At 36.8% G+C, this 26,046-nt stretch overlaps 1 protein-coding gene across 1 annotated transcript; it reads right to left on the bottom strand.

Moving 5' to 3' along the window:
* Positions 1-16,423: 16,423 nt before the first annotated feature.
* On the bottom strand, positions 16,424-18,443 carry LOC110024840 (bidirectional sugar transporter SWEET14-like). Its single transcript, XM_020725012.1, has 6 exons — positions 18,349-18,443; positions 17,611-17,647; positions 17,310-17,520; positions 17,071-17,232; positions 16,839-16,958; positions 16,424-16,712 (listed from the first exon to the last, which is right to left on the bottom strand). The coding sequence occupies exons 1-6, from the start codon at positions 18,386-18,388 to the stop codon at positions 16,497-16,499; spliced, it is 786 nt and encodes a 261-aa protein (XP_020580671.1). The 5' UTR covers positions 18,389-18,443; the 3' UTR covers positions 16,424-16,496.
* Between the last annotated feature and the right edge of the window lie 7,603 nt (positions 18,444-26,046).

Below are 26,046 nucleotides of genomic sequence, written 5' to 3'. Positions count from 1 at the left end.
GCCATAGCGTCACCCTTGTCGTCATGGCGCCACTTATTGAGCTCATTAGGCTCTATAACGGCCCAAACTGGCGCTATAGCACGAGTAACTAACTTTCTCTAGAATACCCATTGAATTTGGCTAAATTTTGAAGGGGTCCTTGAAGTAACCCTTGGTGTTTTTTAGTTATTAATAGGGCCAAATTTTGGACGAAAATAGAGAAGTTTGGGGTGTGTTGGAGAGGACTTCTTGAAGGTTTTAGTGTGTGTGTGTGTGTGTATGAGTGAGTGAGTGAGAGTCTTTGTTTTGTGTAAGAGTTTGGAGATTGCTTCAAGAAGACTTCAAGATTTGCTTGGGGAGAAGACATAAAGATAAGTATCTTGTATTTATGTTCAAGTTTTTTTATAAGACTTGACTTTCAATACAAATCATGTTTTTTTTTTTTTGTTTTATCTCAATGAATTCTGAGTAGTTTCATTTCTTTCTTCTTGCATATGGGAATTAATCTTGTGGATGAGAATGTTTTAAGGAACTTTTTTTTTATTTTTTTTAAACATTATGATAATATTTTCACCAGTTCTTCATTGACTTTGCAAACTTACAATTTTTATTGTTAAAATCCGTTGAGAAACGTAATGACTAGGGAGGGCTATGATCTCACCAACAAGTGAGTACCACATTTCAACTTGGGCAGAGCCATCACGATCACATGAGGAAGAGTGCAAATAGATAGGGAGATAAGTTTTGATGGACATAGAATTAATGTTTATAGAATGACAAACTAGATTCTTTTATCAATTCGATCTAGAATTTTGATCATAGGGGTCCCTAGTAGGTCCTATAGAGAGGGCACAGTGAGTTATCTGGAAGTCAGAAACCATAATCTACTCAGCACTACGACACAAGCAAGTGAAAAACTCTAGGTTAGCCAAACCGAGAGGTGGTAAAGAATAGGAATGCTCCTATTTGACATAATATATCATTTTTTGTTTTTCATCATTCAAATCCTACAATGATTATCATCTCCTTACAAGGGAAAAGATCTTTTTATAACATTCAAACTCTCTTTTAAATTTTATTAGTCTCTTAAACTTTGTTAATCTTTTAATCTTTGCTAGTGTTTTGAACTTTGTTTTTATTTTCTACCTAAATTTAGTGTTAAACTGTTACCAACATTTCGATATTGTTCTCCTATCATATTTATCAGCAATTTAGATAAAGGTTTTACAAGATATTATTAACAATTTATGCTTTCCTCGTGGGATCGATACTTGGGTTTTAAAAAAAAATCTTATATTACTTGAAACGATACGTATACTTACGTAGTACCCATAGGGTGAAGACTTATTATCTATTTTCTAAATCCTTTCATTTATTCACATTAGCCGCTAAAGATAATTTGGGGCAAGATTTTGACAATTTTTTGGAGTTAAGAAAATCTGTGTGGTTGCGGGTTGGGTCATTATGCGGTGTTAATCATTTTCTTATGCTACACATGCCAAGAAGTATGGTCATCAGCTCTTCACTGTTGAGGTGCATGTCCGAACGCATCAGCTCCCAGGGACAATGCCGCGGTTCTTTGAACCTTCTTGGCGAGCGAATGTAAGTACAAAAAGATTGATTTTTCAAGATTTATTTTGACTTTTATTGCTATAAATGCCAATTAATTATTGGTTTTAATTATGAAGGATGAGTGCAAGCGGCTCAGGGAGAAACAAGGGACCAGCCAGATCCTAACCACCGTTAGCAGTAGTGGTAGCCAATGCACCACTACGCAATTTGATTTTGTTCTGTAGATGGAGGCGGCGGGGAAGAAGGGGAGGTTCGACGGCTTGGGTGCGAAGGGCATAGCTATCGAGGCCGAGATCTCCCATGCTTCTGTTGCTTCTGTAGGTGGCACGAACTCGTCACTGTCGGATAATTGGGAGCATGCCAGGCAGGTCACTGCTTGAATAAAGAACTTCGTCATATGCATGAAGGTCAACAAAGAGTTGAGGACAATGCAGATCGTCGGGACAAGCGGCCGATGAACTCTGTTGCTAAGGCGAAGTAGGAGGAGACTGATTAGGAGTTTTTTCGTATTTTTCTTCTTTTTGAATAATTTAATTTATACTGTGGTTATAGATGTGAACTTCTGTTAATTTATATTTAATATTTATTGGATTGTGTCATTTTCTATTATTGTTATTTGTTTGTTATACCCTATGTTGTGATCATGGATTAAAAGTAATTATGCTATTGCATTTTGTTGTGTGCAGGTTGTACGAATCTTGAAATTTATTTATATATCTTTTTTTGTTGTACAGATTTGCATTGGATTTATATCGGCTTTTCTTTGCATTTTCTGACACAACATCGACAATCAAATTTTGATGCGTCTCGATACGGCCTAATGCAAATGCGACAGTAATTTGTTAAATAATTTTGCGGTGACACTAGAAGACACAAAATCCAACGCAATTATTTTGTGTTGACCAATGTCGACGCAAGCACGTTGTAAATTACAATATTGAATCCTGTTTTACCAACGGAAACAAATCCGACGAAAACTCAAGGCAAGCACCAATTTATCATCCGTTTTACCGCTGATTTGCGTTGGTTTTGTTGGACGCAAAATAGCAGAAATCCTGTAGCGCCTGTAAATAACAATTTATGTTTGTGCAATCATGTGCACATTCATTTAGAACTAGGAACGTTAGGTGGGTGAGTTTTTAACTAATATGGGAATGTTCATTTGAGATGAGATTAGAAGGGCAGCAACATTTGACCGAAATAAGGATTGTTTTATTTACTTAAACAGATCGAAATCAACACTTTAGTTCTTATCTTTCACCTAATTTGATTGACTCCCCTATTCCAGGCGCGCATTTTCTGTCCGGACACCTGACGTAAGTGTTCATGAGTTATTTTCAGGTTATTTTTGGGTTATTTTCAATAATCCTGAAATGACCCAAAAATAAACACCGCGGATTATTTTTAGGTTATTTTGGGATTATTATTGAAAACAACCCAAAAATAACCTGAACGCCGCACGTAGAGCTATTTCAGGAGTCCGCACAGAAAAAATTTTGCTATTCCAGATATCATCCGACATGCATGCTTATTATCAGGCACGTTGGCCAAACCTTAATTTAAAGCCTTGCATGCTATTAAATTTACTCTAATTTTCCAAAAGATAAATAAATATATTTAAGCACAAATAATTACAATTTGAAAAACAAGCTTCAATAATTATTTTATGTAGTTACAGATCATAGCTTCTTTCATTCAAATGCTATAGTTTTGTGGGACACGCCTGTAGGAGAACGACATGCCCAGCGTGATGGCGCATGTTGCATCTAGTGCTGTAAATAGGCCGAGCTTGAGCGAGCTCAGGCTTGACTGGTGTTCAGCTCGTTAGAAATAGCTCGTGTTCGAAATTGGCTCGTGAATATTGTGTTCGTGTTCAGCTTGATTTAAATATTTGTGTCCGTATTCGGCTCGAAATTGGCTCGGAAAAATTAAATTGAAGAAAATAGATGTAAATTGTAGGAGTTGAACCTGAACCAAATATGTACAAAAGAAGACGCAACCGCATTACCACACGAGATATTATGATTTAAACTTAGATATAAATATACATATAATATATTATTATATAAATAATTATATATATATTTTTTAATTTCGAGCTAAAACGAGCTAACACGAGCAAAAAAAGAGTTGCTCGTGTTCGGCTCATTTATAATTCGAGCTTTAAAAATTTGTTCGTGTTCAGCTCGTTCGCTCGTTTACTTAACGAACGAGCCGAACACGAGCTGTTCGGATACAATGAGTTTTTTTGACAGCCCTAGTTGCATCCGATCGACCAAAAGCGCACAGATCTACAAATGCTAAAAATTATATAATATATAGCACATACTTCTGTTATTATGTAACTGTTTTTAATGCATTCGTAAATTTTTATTATCCAGAAAGGTATTCACATGAGGGCATTTAATTACTTTTAATTCAAAAAGGAAAGAAAACAAAACAAGAAAGAAAGAACAGGGGAAGAGTTCCCCTGTAAACTAATAATTAAGAAAATTGCTTTGCTAAAGCCAAGTTAAAGAGAGCCGCGCTAACCTGGGTTGGAAATGGGAAGCACAGCTTTGGGACCTTTTCGCTGGCGCATTTGTCTTCGTCGTCTTCATTGATAAGCAAAGCAACCTGCTTACTGAGGTCTGCGAAGAAGACGTCGTCTTCCATCTCCATTGCCAAAATTGAAGGCTTTGCAGAGAGAGGAAGAGAGATGAGAAGCTTTGCTTAGCTCACTTCAAGAGTGGGATATTTTCTTTTTTTGGATGCTGGAGTTGTGAAGAGCCGTTAATAGGCGAGGCAAGGGGATTGACATTTGATGGCGGGGGACGGGACGTTGAGGGCATGTGCATTCGGAAACTTCTGAGGGACCACGACCTCCTTCTTGTTCGGCTCTCTCTTTTTCTTACTACTGAAATAAAAATGACATTTTTATGGGAAAATTACATGGCACCCAAAAAATTGCTTTACATTCAAACCACCAAATTAGTATCTAGAGAAAATTATCGTCATAGCAATGCATGACAATCCATTATATACTCATATAGTAAACCTTGCATAAACACACTATGTGGAAAACTCGAAAATAAAAAAAATCGTAAGGTCTGACTCAATTGAAATGATTCACTATGAGTTAGTGATTACAAGTATAGGTCCTTGCTCCACAGGTGGAAAAGAGTTAAACAATCTCTCAAGTTACAACGGTTGAGCACAGAAAAGCTCGTTGCCTAAAGGTAAGGAGCAGTCGCAACAAGGAATAGGGGTTGGAAGTACACTGCTTTGAGGTTGGCACGATGTTCGAGATGATGTACTGTTTCATAGGTTATTTCGTGACTCCACAACATCGGTTGTTACTCCTCACTCTGCAGCACAACTCTTGACTCCCTACGGAACGGTAGATGATCATTGATGGTGGTTGGGAAGAGTTGTTTGATGATGGTTAGCAACTATAGGAGTGTGATGCAATTGTCGAATCTTCGGTACAGAAGCGATGTTGGATTTCAACTCCTTTTCCAAGCTTCGGTCTTCTCCTAGTTGAATGTATAGGCCCTCTCCTTAAAGGGGGGATAGCTTTCTATTTATAGAGTATGAGAGAAACATCTCTATAAATAATAAAGGAATTTGGAGAACTCTATTGGACGACACGGAGAGATTCTACCGATCGGGCGACATTTAATGAATATTTTAGTACCTTTATGATGTAAGAACTGAGTGTTCTTGGTCCTTATGGATTTGTCTTGTCGAGACATTTGACTGGATTATAAGCTCGTTAGATTTGAAATCCATTTGATATTCCAATTTTGCATTGAAAACTTTCGAAGGAGATTTAACGGCTTAATATGGGCTTAATTTGAATCAGATTGACTAATTTGGTATTATTTGGTCTGTCTTATCAATCAAGTTAGTTTTCAGTTCGATATCAAGTTTGTTGAAATAAGAATTATGGATGATTTTTAATTAAAACTTGAATATTTATTGCTCAAAAAATTGCATTGAGATTCATGTCATGCTTTGAAATTCATGCAAAATGATGCAAATTTATTGACGGCATGTCATTTCCGCATATTCTCATGTGCGGCCAATTTCGTTCCTCGAAAATACCAGAGATCCTAATTTCTAATTTTCCCCCTTTTCTTTTTTAACAGCTAGTTCATATGTATATAAGTATAAAATATATGTATATCAGTTGAGTTGGTAGGGGAACTTCCTTTTCTCCTTTATCTCGAGTTTGAATCTCGCCTCTCCCATTTAATTGAAATTTTGTCAGTGGGCTTGTGTGGTGGATTGCTCCTGGCCATCCCAACTGGTCTGAGCACGAAGTGGGTCATGTTAGTCGGGCCCTAATAAGATAACACAAGTGGGTTGGGTGGGCCTAGCAATTATCGAGCTAGTGTGCTACATCCAAATCAATGTATCTGAGCGATCGGGCTAGTGGGCCCCGTGCATTGAGCCAACAAGGAGGTTCCATGGTTTGTCATATCAATGATATGAGGTGAGTTCAGATTGGGACGCTAAGTTCATGCGTCACATCAGTGATCTGGAGGAGCTCAAATCGAGTGGTTGAGTTCATTTGATGAGATTCAAGTGGCAGATCCGATGACAAGGTTCAGGCGGTGGGATCGAGAGCTCAGATCAGACAGTTTTTGTGAGGTGGTTGATCCAAGGGCTTAGATTAAGCAGTGAGATCCATAAGCCAATTCACCCTGAAAAAATAGTAAATTCAGACCATAAACGAAGCAATAATTGGGCCCAAATAGGTAATATTTAGTCCTTTGATTCTATAAAAATGGGCCTAAGGGGAGTGGGATTTCAGCCAGGTGAAGAGGGAAACACAAGGAGGCAAGAGGGTGGAGAAAGATGAGAAAGAGGCATAAGGAAGCAAGAGGTAGAGGAAAGAAAATCAAAAGGGGAGCCCAAGCAAGAACAAGAGGAGCAAAGAAAGAAGATCAAAGGGGGAAGCCAAGCCTAATATCGATGGGGAGCAAGAGGGAGATCTTCACAAAAAGTTAAAAAGAAAATTTGAGTTTTCCCGCAACACAATCTGGAGGAGATGAAGAAAAGCTAGAGTTTTCACGTCATGCATTTCGGTGGAGATTATCATGTTGTTATCACGCTTTTCAGAGGAAACTTTTTGCATCACAAGACGTCGATGTCTGGAGAACCCCATCCTCGTGATAGGCAAAGGAAGATTCAAAATTCTAAGATTAAGTCATTGACACCTATTGAAGACGAGCTTGTCATTTCTTTCAGAGCATGAAAGAACGGGCTTGTAGAGATTTATCGCATCCTTAGAAAGTACAAGAAATTGAATAACTCTTGTGTAATAAACATATTGTCATTGGGATGCTAGTTAGTAAAGTGTCGGGATGACATATCCTCCATAGTGATTTTCCTCTTCCAACAAACCGAGAACTGATGGATGCTTGAGAAGAAGTAAAAGAGACACAAGCTAATCGTAATCAGATTGAAGAGAAATTACAGGCATTTCAGAAGAGAGTGTTGACCCTTGAGGAGAAGAAAAAAAAGCTGCAATCCTTGAGAACTTGTCTTTGATCCAAGTAGCAAACAATCCCCTCCTTAGGTCCAAAAAGTAAAGAAGTTGAAGGTGGATCATAAGAGCATACTCCTGATAATGAAGAGGATGTTATGGTGGATTGATGTCTCTATTTATGTTTTTTCTTGCATTTTATCGAGGCTTTATCTTATGAGTTAGACCCCAGGTAGTCATTGATTTATAGTGTGTTTGTCTGTATGTGTTTCTTTTGATTGATATAATAAAAAATTTGATGTTGTTTCTAAGATCGCTTTTGACTTTCCTTCTGAGTTGTGGTTGCCCCATCTCCTGAACAGTTACAAGATGATGTTACCCAACTTCTGAGTTAGTGTTGTCCAACTTCTGGGCTGTCACTAAGTCTTACAACATGCCCTCTCGATGACCACAACCTACAGTGGAAGAAGTGAGCTGTTATTCACGAAGGATATAAGAATTGTCTTAAGTTGTATAACTGGATATACTTAATCACTTAAATCTATACCATAATAGAGTTGAAATAAATTTCATTAGGGATGTAAGACCCGTCATAGGCTGTATAGATAAAGATGCTCCACGATGTTAACCCACGTTGTTAACCTGTAATGGAAGTCATATGAAATCCACCCAGGATATTTGACCTATCTGAGGTTGTTAGTCAAAGCTTTTACTTCGTAACTGCAACCTGTTATCAAAGAGGACAAATGGAATCCACCAAGATTTTTTGGTTATTTGAGGTTGTTATTTGAAGTGTCTACTTGAAAATCATAACTTGTGATGAAAGCGATCGAATTGAGTACCCTAAGAATCGATTAAATCTAGAATAAGGCGTCACAAATGCTTTGTAGTTCTCGAGATTGGTGTATATGTCAAAATGGATCGCACTTTTTTATTGAAAATGTGGTTGTATTCATACTCATGAATAATGTTTTTCAACTTGCAGTTGGTGGTTTTTAATTTATTATTCCTCAGTGAAGGTGTTTTCCATAGGAGCTTAATCAAACCTTGAAAAGATCAACTTTATCATCCAAATGAAGAAGAACTATGGTATGGTGGGTTTTGACCTCATTTTTGGGTTAAATGCAACTTCTGGAATCATATGGAGTTTCTTGAAAGGACTCACTGACTTTGACCCCTGAGAAAAAAACATTGTGCCCCTTTTTGGTCTAGCATGGTCACGCTGGCTTGGGGCATGACCTTGCCTCGGCATGGTCATCTCTCGTCGGCTACATCACTGATCTGTAACCTTTGTCCATAGATTCTTATCCCAACTGTCCATTCGTCAGACAACTGAAAATATTTGGCAACCATCAACTGTTGCGGAAAGAGCCGGAGTAATCTAGGTCGTTGATCTCCCGTCTGAACAATGACTTAGGACAATCGCTGCCACCTATAAAAGGCAGTTGTTTGTGCCTCCAAGCAGGGATCTGAAATCAAGTAAATGTGTGCCTCCAAGCATACCAAACAGCTCTAACTCGGAGTGTTTTCCTTCAATTTTCTCCAGTGAACCTTCACCTCCTCCGGTCAGCCATCTCTTTTGTAAGTTTTTCTACTCTATTTAAGTTAAGTTTTTTAAGTTAATTTAAGTTTAAGGGTTTAAGTTTAAGATTAGGTTAGGTTAACTCAATAGCCTTAGATTAAGCTTGGGTTTGGGTTCGACCCAGGTCAACCCAAGGCCGACCTAATCCTAATCCCTAAAATGGTTTAATCCAAATCTAACCGAAAACTAAACCAGACGACCCAACCCAGACCTGACCTAGCTTAGCTCAAGTCTAGCTCAACCTAATCCAAACCTACCCCAAGTCTAACCCAACCCATACCTGAACCAGCTTTACCCGAATACTAAACCTAACCCAAGTATGACCCAACCTAGCTCAAACCCTAAACCCAACCCAGGTTTGACCCAACCTAGACCTAACCCTACCTAGCCCAAACCCTAAATCTAACAAAGGTCTGACCCAACCAAGGCCTGACCCAACCAAAGCATACCCTGGTTAACCCGAATCAAACCTAAGCCAACCAATGTTAAACCCAGCTTAACCCGGGTTAACCCAAATCAAACCCTAATTTAACTGAGCCAATTCAAGTCAACTTGGGTCAACCTAAACTAAATCCTAGCCTACTTAGGTAAAATCAAGTCAATTCGGGTCAACCCAAATGAAACCATAACTTATTTAGGTCAACCCAAGTCAAACTGAGTCAACCCAAATCAAATCCTAATTTACTCGGGTCAACCCAAGTAAACTTTGCTCAACTCAGGTCAACATAAACAAGACCCTAGCCTACCTAAGTCAATCCAACTTAACCCATGTTAATCTTAAACTCACCCACAATTGACTTAGGTTAATCCAAGTTGACCTAGTTTAAACATGAACTACCTTGAATTAGCCCAAATCTAATCCAAGGCTATAATTAAAAAATTGTTGGCCTCATTTTTGGTGAGGTCTAAATTTTTATCCTAGGATATATGATCTAACCATAAGATTTTTCTATTAATTATCCTAGAAGACTACTGTTGAGACCCACCTCCTCTAGAAACTCATGACACTTTTTGACTCTTTTTGTGAAGACTCATATTGGTCCCAAGTCCTCAGCTCTTGGTTGGGATGACTAGGACCAACATGTGAAGGCTCAAAGGTGGGTTCATATAGGATTGCAAACTTTAGGGGAACCTTTTATGACTTGGACACTCACCTCACACCACATACACATTCAGAACCTCCCACGCATCATCATCTTCTCCTTACATACACATAAATACACACCACCACATTCTTACTCCACTAAAATACACTCCCACCACTTAAATCCACTCAATTCAGCAAATTCACCAAAATTGCCCAATTTGCCACCCCAACTATCAAATGCCCAAAATACCTAAAATTATCCAAACACCCAATTATCCACCAAAGTCACCTAAAACCCATCCAAACTACCTAAACTTACCCATAATCTCCATAATCCCCATAATCCCCCAAAATTACCAAAATTTCCCAAAGATGCTGAAATTGAACCCAAAGTGCTAAACCAAAAATTCATCAAGTATGAACCCCAAATTCCACCATCCAAAGCCTCATGAAATTTCCCATGATTAATTACCAATCACATTGGTATTAAATCCAAGCCCAAAACCCCCGCATAACAAAATATTCAAAAGCCCATAATTTGAGCCAAATTTCCAAATGTCCTTAAACCTAAGCCCACATGGCATATTTCAACAACCTATGATCAAACTTATCAAATATAAAGTCAAAAAATTTCATGATTAATCAACCCCATTTGGAATTTATAAAACTTGCCTCCATGCTTGAAAATCCCACCCATCTTCTTTAGTGCAAGCCATGTGGCTTCATCCAAGCCACATGGAAGCCATGAAGCCATGCATGAGCCTCATGTGCCACCATATCATAAATGGGAAAAGGAGGAGCCTCTTTCAAAATCCCTTAAAAAGTGCTTAACCTCTCTCATGAATCACTTAAAACTAAAAATGATCTAAATCCACATGATGTGCACTTGTCTATTCACACCCCCAAGTTGATCACCAGCTCTAGCCACCTTGGTGAATCAACCTATCCCAAATTCATGACTTCAACCCAAACTTCCCCAAAATCAATTTAAACCTTTTCCCCTTAAATCCAACCCTTGGACACTTGGCACAAGCTAATTGAATTCACCATTCTCCATCACTATGCTCCCTCAACAAGATGGTGACCACCTGAGCTCGACCGTTCTTGTAATTGTTGATTTACAAAAAAAGGTCGGTCGCCTACCCAGGTAAAATCAAGTCAATCTGGGTCAACCCAAATGAAACCATAACTTATTTAGGTCAACCCAAGTCAAACTGAGTCAACCCAAATCAAATCCTAATTTACTCGGGTCAACCCAAGTAAACTTTGCTCAACTCAGGTCAACATAAACAAGACCCTAGCCTACCCAAGTCAATCCAACTTGACCCATGTTAATCTTAAACTCACCCACAATTGACTTAGGTTAATCCAAGTCTACCCAGTTTAAACCTGAACTACCTTGAATCAACCCAAATCTAATCAAAGGCTATAATTAGGAAATTGTTGGCCTCATTTTTGGAGAGGTCTAAATTTTTATCTTAGGTATATAATCTAACCATAGGATTTTTCTATTAACTATCCTAAAAGTCTACTGTTGAGACCCACCTCCTCTAGAAACTCAAGACACTTTTTGACTCTTTTTGTGAAGACTCATATTGGTCCCAAGTCCTCAGCTCTTGGTTGGGATGACTAGGACCAACATGTGAAGGCTCAAAGGTGGGTTCATATAGGATTGCAAACTTTAGGGGAACCTTTTATGACTTGGACACTCACCTCACACCACATACACATTCAGAATCTATACACTATTTCAATTCACATCACCTCATACCTTCCTCCCACGCATCATCATCTTCACCTTACATACACATTCATACACACCACCACATTCTTACTCCACTAAAATACACTCCCACCACTTAAATCCACTCAATTCAGCAAATTCACCAAAATTGCCCAATTTGCCACCCCAACTATCAAATGCCCAAAATACCTAAAATTATCCAAACACCCAATTATCCACCAAAGTCACCTAAAACCCATCCAAACTACCTAAACTTACCCATAATCTCCATAATCCCCATAATCCCCCAAAATTACCAAAATTTCCCAAAGATGCTGAAATTGAACCCAAAGTGCTAAACCAAAAATTCATCAAGTATGAACCCCAAATTCCACCATCCAAAGCCTCATGAAATTTCCCATGATTAATTACCAATCACATTGGTATTAAATCCAAGCCCAAAACCCCCGCATAACAAAATATTCAAAAGCCCATAATTTGAGCCAAATTTCCAAATGTCCTTAAACCTAAGCCCACATGGCATATTTCAACAACCTATGATCAAACTTATCAAATATAAAGTCAAAAAATTTCATGATTAATCAACCCCATTTGGAATTTATAAAACTTGCCTCCATGCTTGAAAATCCCACCCATCTTCTTTAGTGCAAGCCATGTGGCTTCATCCAAGCCACATGGAAGCCATGAAGCCATGCATGAGCCTCATGTGCCACCATATCATAAATGGGAAAAGGAGGAGCCTCTTTCAAAATCCCTTAAAAAGTGCTTAACCTCTCTCATGAATCACTTAAAACTAAAAATGATCTAAATCCACATGATGTGCACTTGTCTATTCACACCCCCAAGTTGATCACCAGCTCTAGCCACCTTGGTGAATCAACCTATCCCAAATTCATGACTTCAACCCAAACTTCCCCAAAATCAATTTAAACCTTTTCCCCTTAAATCCAACCCTTGGACACTTGGCACAAGCTAGTTGACTTCAACATTCTCCACACTATGCTCCCTCAGCAAGATGGTGACCACCCGAGCTCGACCACCCCACCATGGCTGGTGGTGGAGGTGAAGCTCAGAACCACCTCTTGAGCCAAAACCTAAAATCATACCCATCCTAATTGGCTCACACCCATTGGACTTTTTCCCTTGTCTCCTCTCCACCTAAGAATCCTTTGACCAACCAATTGGAACCCTGCCATTCCCTCTTGGCCGAGCTTATAAAATGGCCACCTCCACGAACAAAATGGACAAGTGCAAAAACTTTGGCGAAGCTCTGGCAAAATTTCTCTAAACCCTTCTTAAACCTATACAAAAATCATCCCCACCATTCTCAGCCACTCTCACCCCACCACAAAACCCTAATTTTGGAGCAAAAAACTAGGACATTTTTGTTCATTTCACAAACTCCACCATAACTCCAATTTGATTGTTCCAAAAGCTTCCCCACATCTCAAAATCACTTCCCCAGTCAAAATCCCCCTCATGTGGCCTCTAACCTAGTATTAGACCAAACATGATCCACCATTTGGACTAGGTCATACATATTCCCATCTACAGAATAAATTAACACTTGGAGGAGGTTCGTGGTGTTAAGGTCAAGCTTCTCAACCATTCTAAAGGAGACCTCACCTCCTGGACAAAGTCATAGCTCAAAAATTTCTAATTTTGCTTCATTTTGGCCTTTTCTAAAGAAACTCAACATCCATGCTTACGTAGTCGTATAGATGTGTTCGTCTCGTTGAAATGAAGCTCTAGGAATAAATCTCATTGAATTTGGTTGAGTATCAAGAGAGATCTTAACTCTAAAGTGTCGATAGATCACAACATATGGTTCAATTGGGATGATGAGCGGATGCTACCCATTCTCATGTATTCGAAAAGGATGGATTGGATCGCTACGGACAGCGGATTGGATCGATACATGACCACAAACTGCAGAGTGATGGGGCAGGTGAGGTGGAAAGGGACGCCAACGGAAGCGCGTCGCGTGGTCTTTTAAGTCATCTATTGAGTCAAATGCCATGTGTTTATGTGGATGAATAGGGTATTTTTTATTTAATTTAAAATATAAAATTAAATATAACTTGAAAAAATCATCTATGGGTACAAAAATCACAAAAATAAAAGAAAAATACTAATATACTCAGTGAATAGAGGAGAACCAATTCTATCAAAATCAATTAAACCCCACTTTGAAGTAGTTTGTTTAAATTAGGCATCCTTACACATATTCATGTTCTTCACTCTTCTATATAGCTTAAATCTTAAGAAATTCAATAAAAATGAAATTCATAATTTCAGATCATAATATAATCAATCAAACTATATTCCGCATATTTACCCATCTCTGAATCCATTCACCATGGAGCTATATCAAATTAGCCTAATCTTCACCCCACCACAAAACCCTAATTTTGGAGCAAAAAATTAGGACATTTTTGTTCATTTCACAAACTCCACCAAAACTCAAAATTTATTGTTCCAAAAGGTTCCCCACATCTCAAAATCACTTCCTCAGTCAAAATCCCCCTCCTGTGGCCTTTAACCTAGTATTTGACCAAATCTGATCCACCATTTGGACTAGGTTATACATATTCCCATCTACAGAATAAGTTAACACTTGGAGAAGGTTCGTGGTGTTAAGGCCAAGCTTCTCAACCATTCCAACGGAGACCTCACCTCTTGGACAAAGGCATAGCTAAAAAATCCCTAATTTTGCTTCGTTTTGGGCTTTTTTAAAGAAACTCAACATCCATGCTCACGTAGTCGTATAGATGTGTTTGTCTCGTTGAGATGAAGCTCTAGGAATAAATCTCATTGAATTTGGTTGAGTATCAAGAGAGATCTTAACTCTAGAGTGTGGATAGATCACAACTTATGGTTCATTTAGGATGATGAGCAGATGCTGCCCATCCTCATGTATTCGAAAAGGATGGCTTAAATTGCTACGGACAGCAGATTGGATTAATACAAGACCACAAACTGCAAGGTGACGGGGCAGGTGAGGTGGAAAGGGACTCCAATGGAAGCACATCGCGTGGTCCTTTAAGTCGTCTATGATGAGTCGAATGTCACGTGTTTAAGTGGATAAATAGGGTATTTTTTATTTAATTTAAAATAGAAAATTAAATATAACTTGAAAAAATCATCTATGGGTACAAAAATCACAAAAATAAAAGAAAAATACTAATATACTCAGTGAATAGAGGAGAACCAATTCTATTAAAATCAATTAAACCCCACTTTGAAGTAGTTTGTTTAAATTAGGCATCCTTACACATATTCATGTTCTTCACTCTTCTATATAGCTTAAATCTTAAGAAATTCAATAAAAAGAAATTCATAATTTCATATCATAATATAATCAATCAAACTATATTCCCCATATTTACCCATCTCTGAATCCATTCACCATGGCCTAATCTATTGCAAACTAAGCTATTCTTGGCTCTAAGCATTACACCTTTTTGAATGCCTTGTCATTTTCTCATAAAATTATTTTTACTTTTTCATGCACTAAACTAATAACATAAATAAACTTTATCCATTAATCCTATGATAAAGATTTTTACCACCATCACTTTGTGCATTATAGTATTTGTCAAACTAATCCATAAAGTAAATTATTTTTCCTTTTCTGGTCCAGTAAAATTAGGCAAAAAAAAAGCATTCCACTCGTCCTTACTAGGTCAGTATAGTGTGAGAAGACTAGGTTTGTTGAATTTTTATAACTTGTTATGTATATTTTTGTGTTGCATGTTGAATTTTGAATAATGGTTTTTTACTCAAAACTGATTCTGCGTTAATTTAAACTGAACTCGATTATTAAATAATCATTAAATGAATAAGTCAAATATGTGTTGTGAATGGGTTCTAGTGCCAACTAAACTAATATAGCTATAATTAATAGGCTTGAATTGATATATGAAGCTAAATAATGTCCAAATTTGGCTTGATCAAAATAGGATTTTAGCAGTGTAGAAAGCACTAAAAATGGCATAGATGTTGAAGATGTTGAAATAGTAAAAAAGAATAATCAATATGAATTAATAATCAAACTCTTTTTGTTAGGACTTGGAAAAAATTAAAAAAAGATAATAATGATCTGACATGATGTAAGTTACTAATAAAACTACAATTTTAGCAGGGTAGTACCTAGCACATTACTATTATTAAGACTTATTGTTAGGGTTGACAACTAATTAATAGCGGTCATTTGTTCCTCTATGGCTAATACATTCATTTGATGAAGATGAGAAATTGACACCCATATTATACATTAAAAAATGTTTAGCCAGGTCTCTTGCTTGTCTCAAGGACTCTAGTTTGATAGCGAGCTTGCTATACGAGAGTCTCTAACAAGAAAATGTTAATTGACTATATAGATATAAGCATCATAAATGTTAAATTCTTTGATGCTTCCTTCACAATATTTAAAATTTCTAATTAAACATAATAAAGGAAGTGATTTATTTTAGCCTTCATGAAGTCAGTGTACTCTCTCTTCCCAACTCCATGTGTGTGTGTGTGTGTGTGTGTGTGTGTGGCCATGCTTAATCATCTCCGTTTGAAAAGATTTCACAAACTAGATTGATTTATGAAGTATATCCAACAAACTAATAGAACAATAAAAAATGTATATATCAATTAAGCCATTTCTTTACTAAAATTAGAATGTCAATTATGCAAAATGTAAGGAATGGCCAATTAGCTTTGACGCCTTAATTCACGGTCAAAACTATAATATATGATTATTTATGATAGATACTTCTATAAAAAAATAATACATCACAATTTTCTTATAAACTTGGAGCAATCCACTTGACACAAAATCATACATCATTTAGAGTTTTTTAGAAGAGTGTATATTCATATTTATTCTTATTGATATAGGACCGCAAGGCATCCTTAACCCCAAAGAAAAAAAAACAAAAAAAGAAAAAGAAAAAGAAGGATAAACATTCATTGTCATAAACACTTAAAACAAAGGGAGAGAGAGACAAAAAAGCTTTAGGTGAAAGCTATATAGGAAGAAAGCAGCCCTGAATGTACTGATACAAGTTTAGACCGGCACCATGTCATTTTCCTTGTTTTGTTTCACCTTGTTTGTCCACTCTTCGTAACATATCTCCTTCTCTTTTTCAATTGCTTCTTCTTTGATTGTTTTGTTCTTCATCCCTGCCACTTTATCTTTCTTCTTTCCCTCACTTTGCTTCTTGTAGGCTTGGTAGAGAATCATTTGCGCTACTCCAAACATGAAACCCAACACATTTGGCAGCTGCACAACCATTATACAAGTATCAATGCCAAATTACTAGTACATAAAGGCTCTATCATTGTTTTAAAATTAACAGAGCGCCATTCCTGTTAATTTTACTTCGCAATAAAGGCCAAAAAAACTCACCATTACATATAGATCCTTTATAAGCAATCCATAGGAGAACCATGCTACAGCGCAAAGAGTGAGAAAGAATGACAGGTTAAATGGCATGAATTCCACGCTTTTTGTTGCTATTACTAGTTTCTGCAAAATCAAAAGAATTGAATATTAAGCCATTGCCCTGCTTAAGATATGTTGTTATTAAAATTTTGATGTCTGAAAATGATAATCTATTGTTTTCTTTTCCTAATCTCACCATGATGCTTAGCGGAGCAGCAAAGACGCCTACTGCAAATGCTACACAAATCCATCCGACAATTTTCACACGCGTGTCGCCTTCCGAAAATACTACAGTTGAGAGCACTATTAAAGAGAAAACTCCCCCGTCCAATAATAAGATTAGTTTTGCAGCATATACCTGCAAGTCCAATTAGTTTGTTAACAAAGACTTATTTTCCGAATTATTGCATAATCCTTATATGAAAAGAGATATACCCGAGCTTTCTTATGTGCATATGCGAGGAAAATAGCCAAATAGATTGTTTCGATGATGCAGCCAATGGAGTTGATGATGATAAGAAGCATGACATTAGTTTTAATAACTGCATAGTAAAGCCAGAGCATGGCGCTGAATAAAGCCACCACATAAGGTACTGCCTGAAATCCTTCCGTTGATCTTTTCTTGTAGATGCGATAAAATGTTGAACTGCATTTAAATACACGTACACATAAATGGACTATTACAATAAGGTTAAGAAGCAAGACAAGAAATAGGAGGGATCGAGGTTGGCTTTACATTGGAGCAAGGAACACCATAAATGAGATAACATTTCCTGAAATGAACAACCAATAGAGATATGTTAGCTAGTGTCAAAATTTAGGGTAATATAATTGACTGAAAAGAGAAGGGAAGTTGTTTTCATATAACATATTTCATTGGAAATATGTTAGGGAGTAAGGCCATGTCGGCTTTTTAGGAAATAAGAAAACAGGGGACATAATATTAAATTTATTTGCATTTTATGTCCAATGATGACATACATTCAATGAAATTTTTGCAGGGGTTTATATTAACTAGCTTTTCTAAATAATTCCTATTAAATAATAATGGTAGTTAAATAGATACTCTCAAAATTTATGAGATAAATACTTTTTTCATATTCGACAAAACCAAAAAAATATATATTGATCCCTTATGAACGGTAAAATTTTGAGCGATTATAATTATCTGTCAAGCAAATTGCATATGAAGTTCTGGTTAATCAAAATTCAGGGGCGCGACTAAGCCTATTTTTCGAGGGGTGGCTAGGACAATAAAAAAACAAAGTGATATTCCATGAGAAGCAAAAATCCAAATTGTCCTCCCATAAAAATTTGAATTTGAGGCCCCCAGTACCCTATCTAGGCCCGCCTCTGAATCAAATTATACTATTTTCTATACGGTCTTCATCGATCACCATACAACCAAGCTAGGTTTCACAAGAGAAAATTCAACAAACATTAATCCAAGTACTACTTGTGGTTTACACTTCACCTAAAATGCCCGCCGTCAGAGCCCACGGACCGTGAGACATTTTGAACAAAAGAAAGCAAAAAAGGATGTACAACAGACGGGAGCGGAGCGAAGACGAGGAGTTTTGAACAAAAGAAAGCAAAAAAGGATGTACAACAAACGGGAGCGGAGCGAAGACGGAGGAGGAGGAGGAGGAGTTAGACGCTACTAAATTCCTTATGTAACTTTCTCAGCACTTATGCGCTGGAGCCAAGCTCAAAAGCTATAGAACTCAACTCTCTCCCTCCTGCCCTCAAAGAAAGAGGTGGGGAGAAATTATATAAGCATGGCTAATGTGTGTGGGCCAATAAAAAAAACTAGTCATCGCAATTGAAATGCAAATTTAACTTTTTTTTTACATGCTATTTTTAGCTTCGTTTTTTTTTGCATTTAAATTATACTAATGAATTTGATATCTAACAACCCACCACATTTATCGACATCAAAATCCGACGTAGGATTAATTGGCACCATCAGATTAAGTGGACAAGAGAATAAAGGAGGGATATTTTTATGACCTTCTTTAATGTTATATTTTTTCCTTTTTTTTTCTTACCATTCTTTTTTTTTTAAAAGTTTCCTGCTTTAGACCATGTTAGCATGTGACAAACTTGTAGATTTTTTTATTAAACGAACATAGTCAGGAGAGGGAAACAGTCCATAAGAAAAAATATGCCCATAGTTGAAGGCATAATTTAGCATCAATTGGTGGCACGAACTTGGCAGAGGAGAAAAAAATCTAGATCGGATATGTTATCTTAATTCATTAGATGCATTTTTCCCCCCAACATTTGGCACATAAATGTGTTTAGGGAATCGGATTTGGCATACCGAACTTGATGAATCTAAATATGTTCTTGACAAATATCAGTACTCAACTTGCATGGCTCTCGAGAATATGAAGAAAAAGAATCTAGAGAGATAACGTATGATAAGATGTGAAAAAGAGAATAAAAAGGAAGAATCTAGAGAGGGAAATGGTTGAATTTCATTAAATCATTGAAAAGTGAATTTTGTACCTAATGTTTTTTTTGTTGTAGAAGCATGTACCATAATACATAACATTATAGATTTTAGTTGATATTGATCTATCAATGTTGCTAAAATCTTGATCTGAAGTCATAAACTTACTTGATGAAGTCGTTAATGTGGTGAAGTAGCTAATTATGGAAAAAGTTGTTGACTTAATTGGAAGTGGTCACCATTTTATTGGGTGAAGTCGTTGTTTTGTTGAAAGTGGTCACTAATTTTCTCGATGAAGCCTCTGATTTGATAGCTTTCGGAATAAAGTGGCCTTACCAAATTTACCTTGGGAGGTTCACTATAATTATAGGGATTTTATTTTCTACATTAATAGAAAATAAATAAATAAGAAAAAAATGTTCTTCTGTCTTTGATATGGATCAAGACTGGCACAAGTGTAAAGCCAAAAAAAAAAGGCAAGTTGAATATATTTCAGGTGCATTTGGGGCAGCATTGCCATGGTAATGTGGCGTCGCGTGAGAGTTTTTTTAGTTTGACAAATCTATATTTTGTTTGCATTCTCAAAAAAATGCAGCTGAAAGTTGTGTTTTCCCACCAAAACTGGCTACCTGCGGTAGCGGCAAGAAAACAGCGATCTATTTTTTTAAAAAAAAAAATTGTAACAGTCGCCATAACTTCTTCTTCAACAATTTCACAGATGCTTCTTCAAACAGCTGTTGTCTCCTAAATGAACCCTTCTTCTGCGTTGATTAAGAATTACCAGGCAAGTACAATTGTCAAACTGACTAAGCTCTAAACATACTACTATACCTTAGAAGAGTTCTGTACAAAAAGGGGGAGAGTTGAACAAAATTTGGGAAAATACTTCAAACTCGAACAAGTGATCTATGACTAGAGACATGTTTGAGCTGGGCAGGTTCTAGTTTCATGCGAGTGTCTCTACATTTCCTTTTTATTTAGGTGAATAATTCACATGGGTAAGAATTAGGCATAGATTATTCTAATATGAAACAATTTTAAGTGTTAAGAAATTAGTTAAATCTATGATCATCGTGCAAGTTATGTGTACACAAGTTATATTGGCATGTAAGAGGTATAGAATGCTACTTATAATTTTGAATCCGTTTAATTCCATTTTCTTAATCGAGGTTTTATATTCTGATATTTTGAAGTAATTTATATAAGGATTAAAAATTAAAGTACATGTGTAATCAATCATGTGATTAGTTTATAAGTTGTAAACATTAGTTTCTATTTTAAGCCCCAGTCCTATCTTCATCCTACTTGATAAGTCCAAGGTTCTTCTTTGATTCCTCCTTCATCTTATAAGGCAAACCCTAACATTAACAACATTTTTTTTTTGTTTTCCTATTTATCATATAATGATATCCATCATTAAAATTCTTTTTTTTTTCCTTTAGTTTTGGATGCTCTTACTAGACATATACAGGAAGATGTACCTTGGTGTAAGTTTTTTATTAATGATATCTTTCTTGTGGACAAGATTAGATCAGAAGGAGTTCAGAAAAAACTTGAATTATGGAGGTTTACATTAGAGTCTAAAGGCCTTAGAGTCTAAAGGCCTAAGGCCTTCGTTTTAGTAGATCTAAAATTGAATACATGGAATGTAATTTTAGTAGTACTAGCTTTAGTGGCAGAGTTGAAACTATGGGTGATCAAATCATTAAAAGGTGTGCACGTTTTACATATCTAGGGTATATTGTTCAAAATGATGGTGATATAGATGAGGATGTTATTTGTAGAATTCAACTTGGTTTGTTGAGGTGAAGAAAGGCATCAGGCCTATTGTGTGATAGAAAAGTACCACTTAGACTAGAAGGAAAATTTTATAAGATGTTGGGACCGCAATGGGCCTCAAAAATTTATGACCGCTCTCTAAGACAACTCTCTACAATTTTTTTTATTTCTATTTTTTTGAGAGCTTTGAAGGGTCAAATTTTCAGAGAGCAGATTGGGTTGAAGATAAGACACTACCCAAAGATTTCAACCTCATTTGGCGATGTCATTTTGATCTGGGGTTTGAGGTTTCACATAGGCGTAAGCCCCTATGGTTAATTATCCCTCCCCATAACAGGAGAGCACTTTTGATTAAGACTAATCATTAATAATTAAGCATTCAACATATAATAGCAACAAACTTAGAACGTTAAATTTTCAAATTCACCACTTGATGCTTAAAGTGGATGGCGCGGGTAAGAAGAAGAAACCCGATCAATATTGCATGGTTTCTTCATCCCGGACTATCGTGGTCATTGATCTACTTAGTCAGAGAATGTAGTCGACCCAGCCTGACTTAAGGATTCTTGTCACCCGCCGCGGGTTGCATCGTCTAAGAGATCCTTATAGATATGGGGTGGAAGTTTGTCTAAGGGGACAAATTTAAGTTGACCATAACTAACATAAGTTTTTATGTCAATTAATTGTACCCTTATGATTCACAAACCAAAGGGTACAGAGCAATTGAGGAACATATGAGTTGCGGTTGTGACCGTAATATAAAGATGTCATTTAGCAAGAACCACCCGGTCAGAGGACTAGTCATAACCGCTACTTTGTGGGGTTATTTGGAGGCAAAATCACAAGGATAGAGGACTCAAGCCACATCCTTACTGGGATGCAATTACTTTGATTTTGAATAAAAAGGTGCATTTGATATTACTAGCTCTTTGTGAGCTAAAGTTGGTTAGAAATTTTGTATCGGACCACCGCAGATGCCAAGTTTTATAGAACTTCCAAATTATGATTTCATCTACTAAGGTTTGGTATTGGTTCGAGATTTACTATAGCTCCTCCTGGAAGCCTCACAAGGGTGAGTTACACTTCGTTAACATGGGTGAGACATTGTTTCATTCCTTTCATGGAGCATGGTGCTCACCGGTACGAGCGACGGGTGAAGATCATTAGGCATTCCTCGAGGTTAGAGGCCCCATCTTGGCGTTCCACAAGTCGATGATAGCACAAGTAATAATTTTATCATCAAAATATTTATATAAACTGCTATTTACATTTTTCTTTCTATTTCTATTTGATCTTCTTTGCAATACAAATCAAAGAGGAAGTTGTCTCTTCACTGACTAAAGTACAGGTTAGGGGGTCAACTTCACTCAATTTATATGAATATATAATTCTTGTCTAGGCTAAGCAAGTGAAAAGAGCCTGACAAGCCTATATTTTAAATTCCTAAAGCTTAAGGGTTTTGAGAAAAACTTTCTTTTGAAAATGGAGAAGAGATTTCTCTTTGAAAAATGTTTTAAGAGATTCAAAAAGATTTTGATTGATCATTTATAAAGAAAGGGCTCTTTTTTAGATTCATTAATATTATTCAAAAGAAATTTAAATAGAATAAGTTATTTGAAAGAATTTTTGAAATAAAATTCCTTTTAAGTTTTAAAGACAAGATTTCCTAAGAGAATAATTTCTTATGAGAACTCCTCGAAGGAAGTCACAGCTTCGAAAATATTTTCTTTTAGATTTTGAAAAAAAAGAATTTTCTTTTTGAAAAGAGTTTCTAATAGAAATTTCTTTAGAAGTTCTTAAGAAGTTTGAAGTTCTTCTACTTGAGCTTCTCTATAATTTTAAGAGATTAGAGCTTATTTAGTTGAAATATAAAATTTCTTTCTTAATAGTTTGATTTAAAATTTAAAAGAAGTTTGATATAAACACTTATTTTTTATGAGTTTATTAATTTGAAATGACTTTTAAATTTTAGAGCATTTTAAATTGAAGCAAAAATTCATTTCATGTGTTTTTAAAACTTAAATAACTTTTAAATTGAAATAGAAGAGATTTTATTTTAATGTAAATATTTCTTTTAGATCACTTTTAATTCATGTTATATAAAAGAAAAATATAAACCTTTTAAATTTTTAAATACATCAAACCTTTTTTCATCTTACTGAGTAGAGAAGAATTTCATTTGTTTCATATATCTCTCATCCATCAATTTAATTTTTTTTCCCCATTATCTTATCTATTATAAGAAAAGTAGTAAATAAACATGCACTCACTCTCAAATACAAGGAAAGATAGGTAACACACATTCACATGCAACTTAGGCAATTTCATCATTCACATCACAGGCCACATATTTCTTGGATTCACATGTACAAGTACATTGACATTGCATTGAAAGAGAAACAATATCACATAAAACGACCTCATAACATGAGATTATTAAGTGAATTATCCATTGATATGCCACCAGCATATTTTCATCATCCGACATGAATCTCGAGACTATATTTTAAACATGAAACATTCAAATCTTGATAAAAAGTCATCCAGAACTCTGATGTCAGCAAACTTATAGTCAAACTGATCGGCTTGTGAGACGAACCTAATGATATAAAAACTAGCCCAATTCGAGTCAAATCAAGCCCGGATCAAGTCATTGAACCACACTTAGATGATTTCCAGACATATTTGAAAGATCAAAGGGTTGTCGAATATGACAAGTTTATATTCGAATCAAGCGACTCGACAAAACAAATCCAATGAGCTCAAGTTCACTCAACTTTGACATCATTAAGCCACTCAAATGTCCATAATACGTCATATGATCGAGAGAAGCTCTCCGGATCATCTGATCAAAATTATTAATATTCCTGCATTAATTGCACCCAGAGCACTATACATAGAGCATCATCCCTCTCATGAGGGGGGGCTGAAGTCTAGAGAGAGAGTCTGAGATCTTGAGAAGAAGCTGCAGTGCAGCATCACTGCCGATCGTCGTTGAATACCGTCGATTGCAGTCGACCATCGCCAACCGCCGAAGACCATCGCCGATCGTGTCGACCTCCGCCAAGCATCATCAATCACCACCAACCAGACGCTTTCAATCAACGTTGTAATCTGAAAAATATAGTTTTCATTTCCCGTATGTGAGACAAGTGATCTCTGTAATCATCAATCTATAGTGGATTTTTATAATTGGGCGAGACCCCGTGGTTTTTTCCCTTTTTGGTTCGATATTTTCTTCAAATCTATGACACTGAGCCCCTACTTTCTTTCCCAATGATGTACTTCATCCAAATGGTGAAGGAACCTCCTTCACATCATGAAAATCATCTCTGATGCATTCTTCATTCGTGGGGGGGGGGGGGGGGGAGGCAGCCTTCATTGCAGTCTCGAAAGGTCGTTCACGTCAAAGTCCTGGGCACAAGTCTTCTCACATCTTTTCCAAACACAATATTCCACAACTTCTTCCAGACTGGGGGGCAGCTTTTACCGTAGTCTCGAAAGGTTGTTCATATTAACATCCCAAACACGATTGTGGTGGGCAAGTCATCCCACATTTCATTCAAATTACATATCTACGAGAATCGCTCATGTACTGGGAGACAACCATCATCGTAAATAACACTTCCTCAACGCCACCTCACCGTATTGGAGTTTTTCTTCAACTAGATCAAGAAGCTGATCTTATTAAGGCCTGATACATGGGTTGTCTTCTAAGCTTACATGAAAAAAGCCAAACTTGGGGGCAAAATGATTCAAAAGAAGCAACTAATAAGTTGTCAAATATTTTTCTTGAGTATGACTGCAACCATATTTTCAAGAAAGCATACGGTCTATTGCGATCTACACCCTAGTCTTAAGAAATGCAGAGTATCTCTGACACCTTATTCGAGACTTAATCAATCCCAAGGGGACTTGATTCAACCTCTTTCATTATAGGCTACAATCGTCAAGCAAAAGTTTCGACATATAGCCTCGGATAGGTCAAAAATCCTTGATGGATTTCCTTCGACCTCTTCCATAACAGGTTACGGCCGTCAAGCAAAAGCTTCGGCCAACAACCTAGAATAAGTCAACCACCCTCAATGGATTTCATATGAATTTGTTCATTACGATTTAATACCGTTGAGCATCTTCGGTTATACAACTTAGAACCGGTCTTACATCTTTAATGAATTCTTCTTTCAACCATGTCTTTGTAAATCAAGCCCAAAAGGCAACTCTCGATGAAAAGCTAGTAGTGGACAGGGTCCTCACTAGAAAGACTCCACAAAAGTATGTGATTTATAGAGTCTCAACTCAAAAACCTCAGAAGACTACGAGTCTCAGAAGGTGTCTATTCGAGCTCCTATAGGACTTAGGCCTGAGAGGGTCCAACCTCGGAAAGCATGAACCGCAGAAGATGGGCGACTCTTCATAAAGAGTGTGCTAACTTTAATTGCAAAATTTCTTACTGTTGAGAAGACACAACAACCTCATAAGCAACGTCAAAGACGTATAGAGAAATATATTGTTATTATCTACAAATACTACATCGCTTGGTTAAAAATACTACAAAGACCAATATATACTTGTACAAGGGCTACACCAAATCAGTTCATCTTCAATTAGAGTCGGCATCACCTCCCTAAAATTCCATTATATCTGATGATCGTCAGGGAGTCTCCAGATATCGCAACCACATAAGCAAGAAAATCTTCCCCTCAAAACGTGGCAGGAAAACTACATAATTTTCTTCATCACCTCCTGAACATGCAAGAGCGACACGAGAATCTCCTCCAAAATGCGCAACATCAACAAGAAAGAAGATCCCGATGATTGCCTGCAACTCAGGGCAGAGACGACATTACTCGGCATAGCAACTTAGCACCGTAACTTTGCAGTGCAAGTCTTCACCGCAACGCATCGCTCCACTGGAACGCGTCTCCTAAACACTTA

This window comes from Phalaenopsis equestris, unplaced genomic scaffold (genome assembly GCF_001263595.1).
Source record: "Phalaenopsis equestris unplaced genomic scaffold, ASM126359v1 Scaffold000276, whole genome shotgun sequence".
Classification (NCBI taxonomy): domain Eukaryota; kingdom Viridiplantae; phylum Streptophyta; class Magnoliopsida; order Asparagales; family Orchidaceae; genus Phalaenopsis; species Phalaenopsis equestris.
The sequence above is the reverse complement of the archived record's forward strand: the minus strand, read 5'-3'. Positions and strand labels throughout refer to the sequence as shown.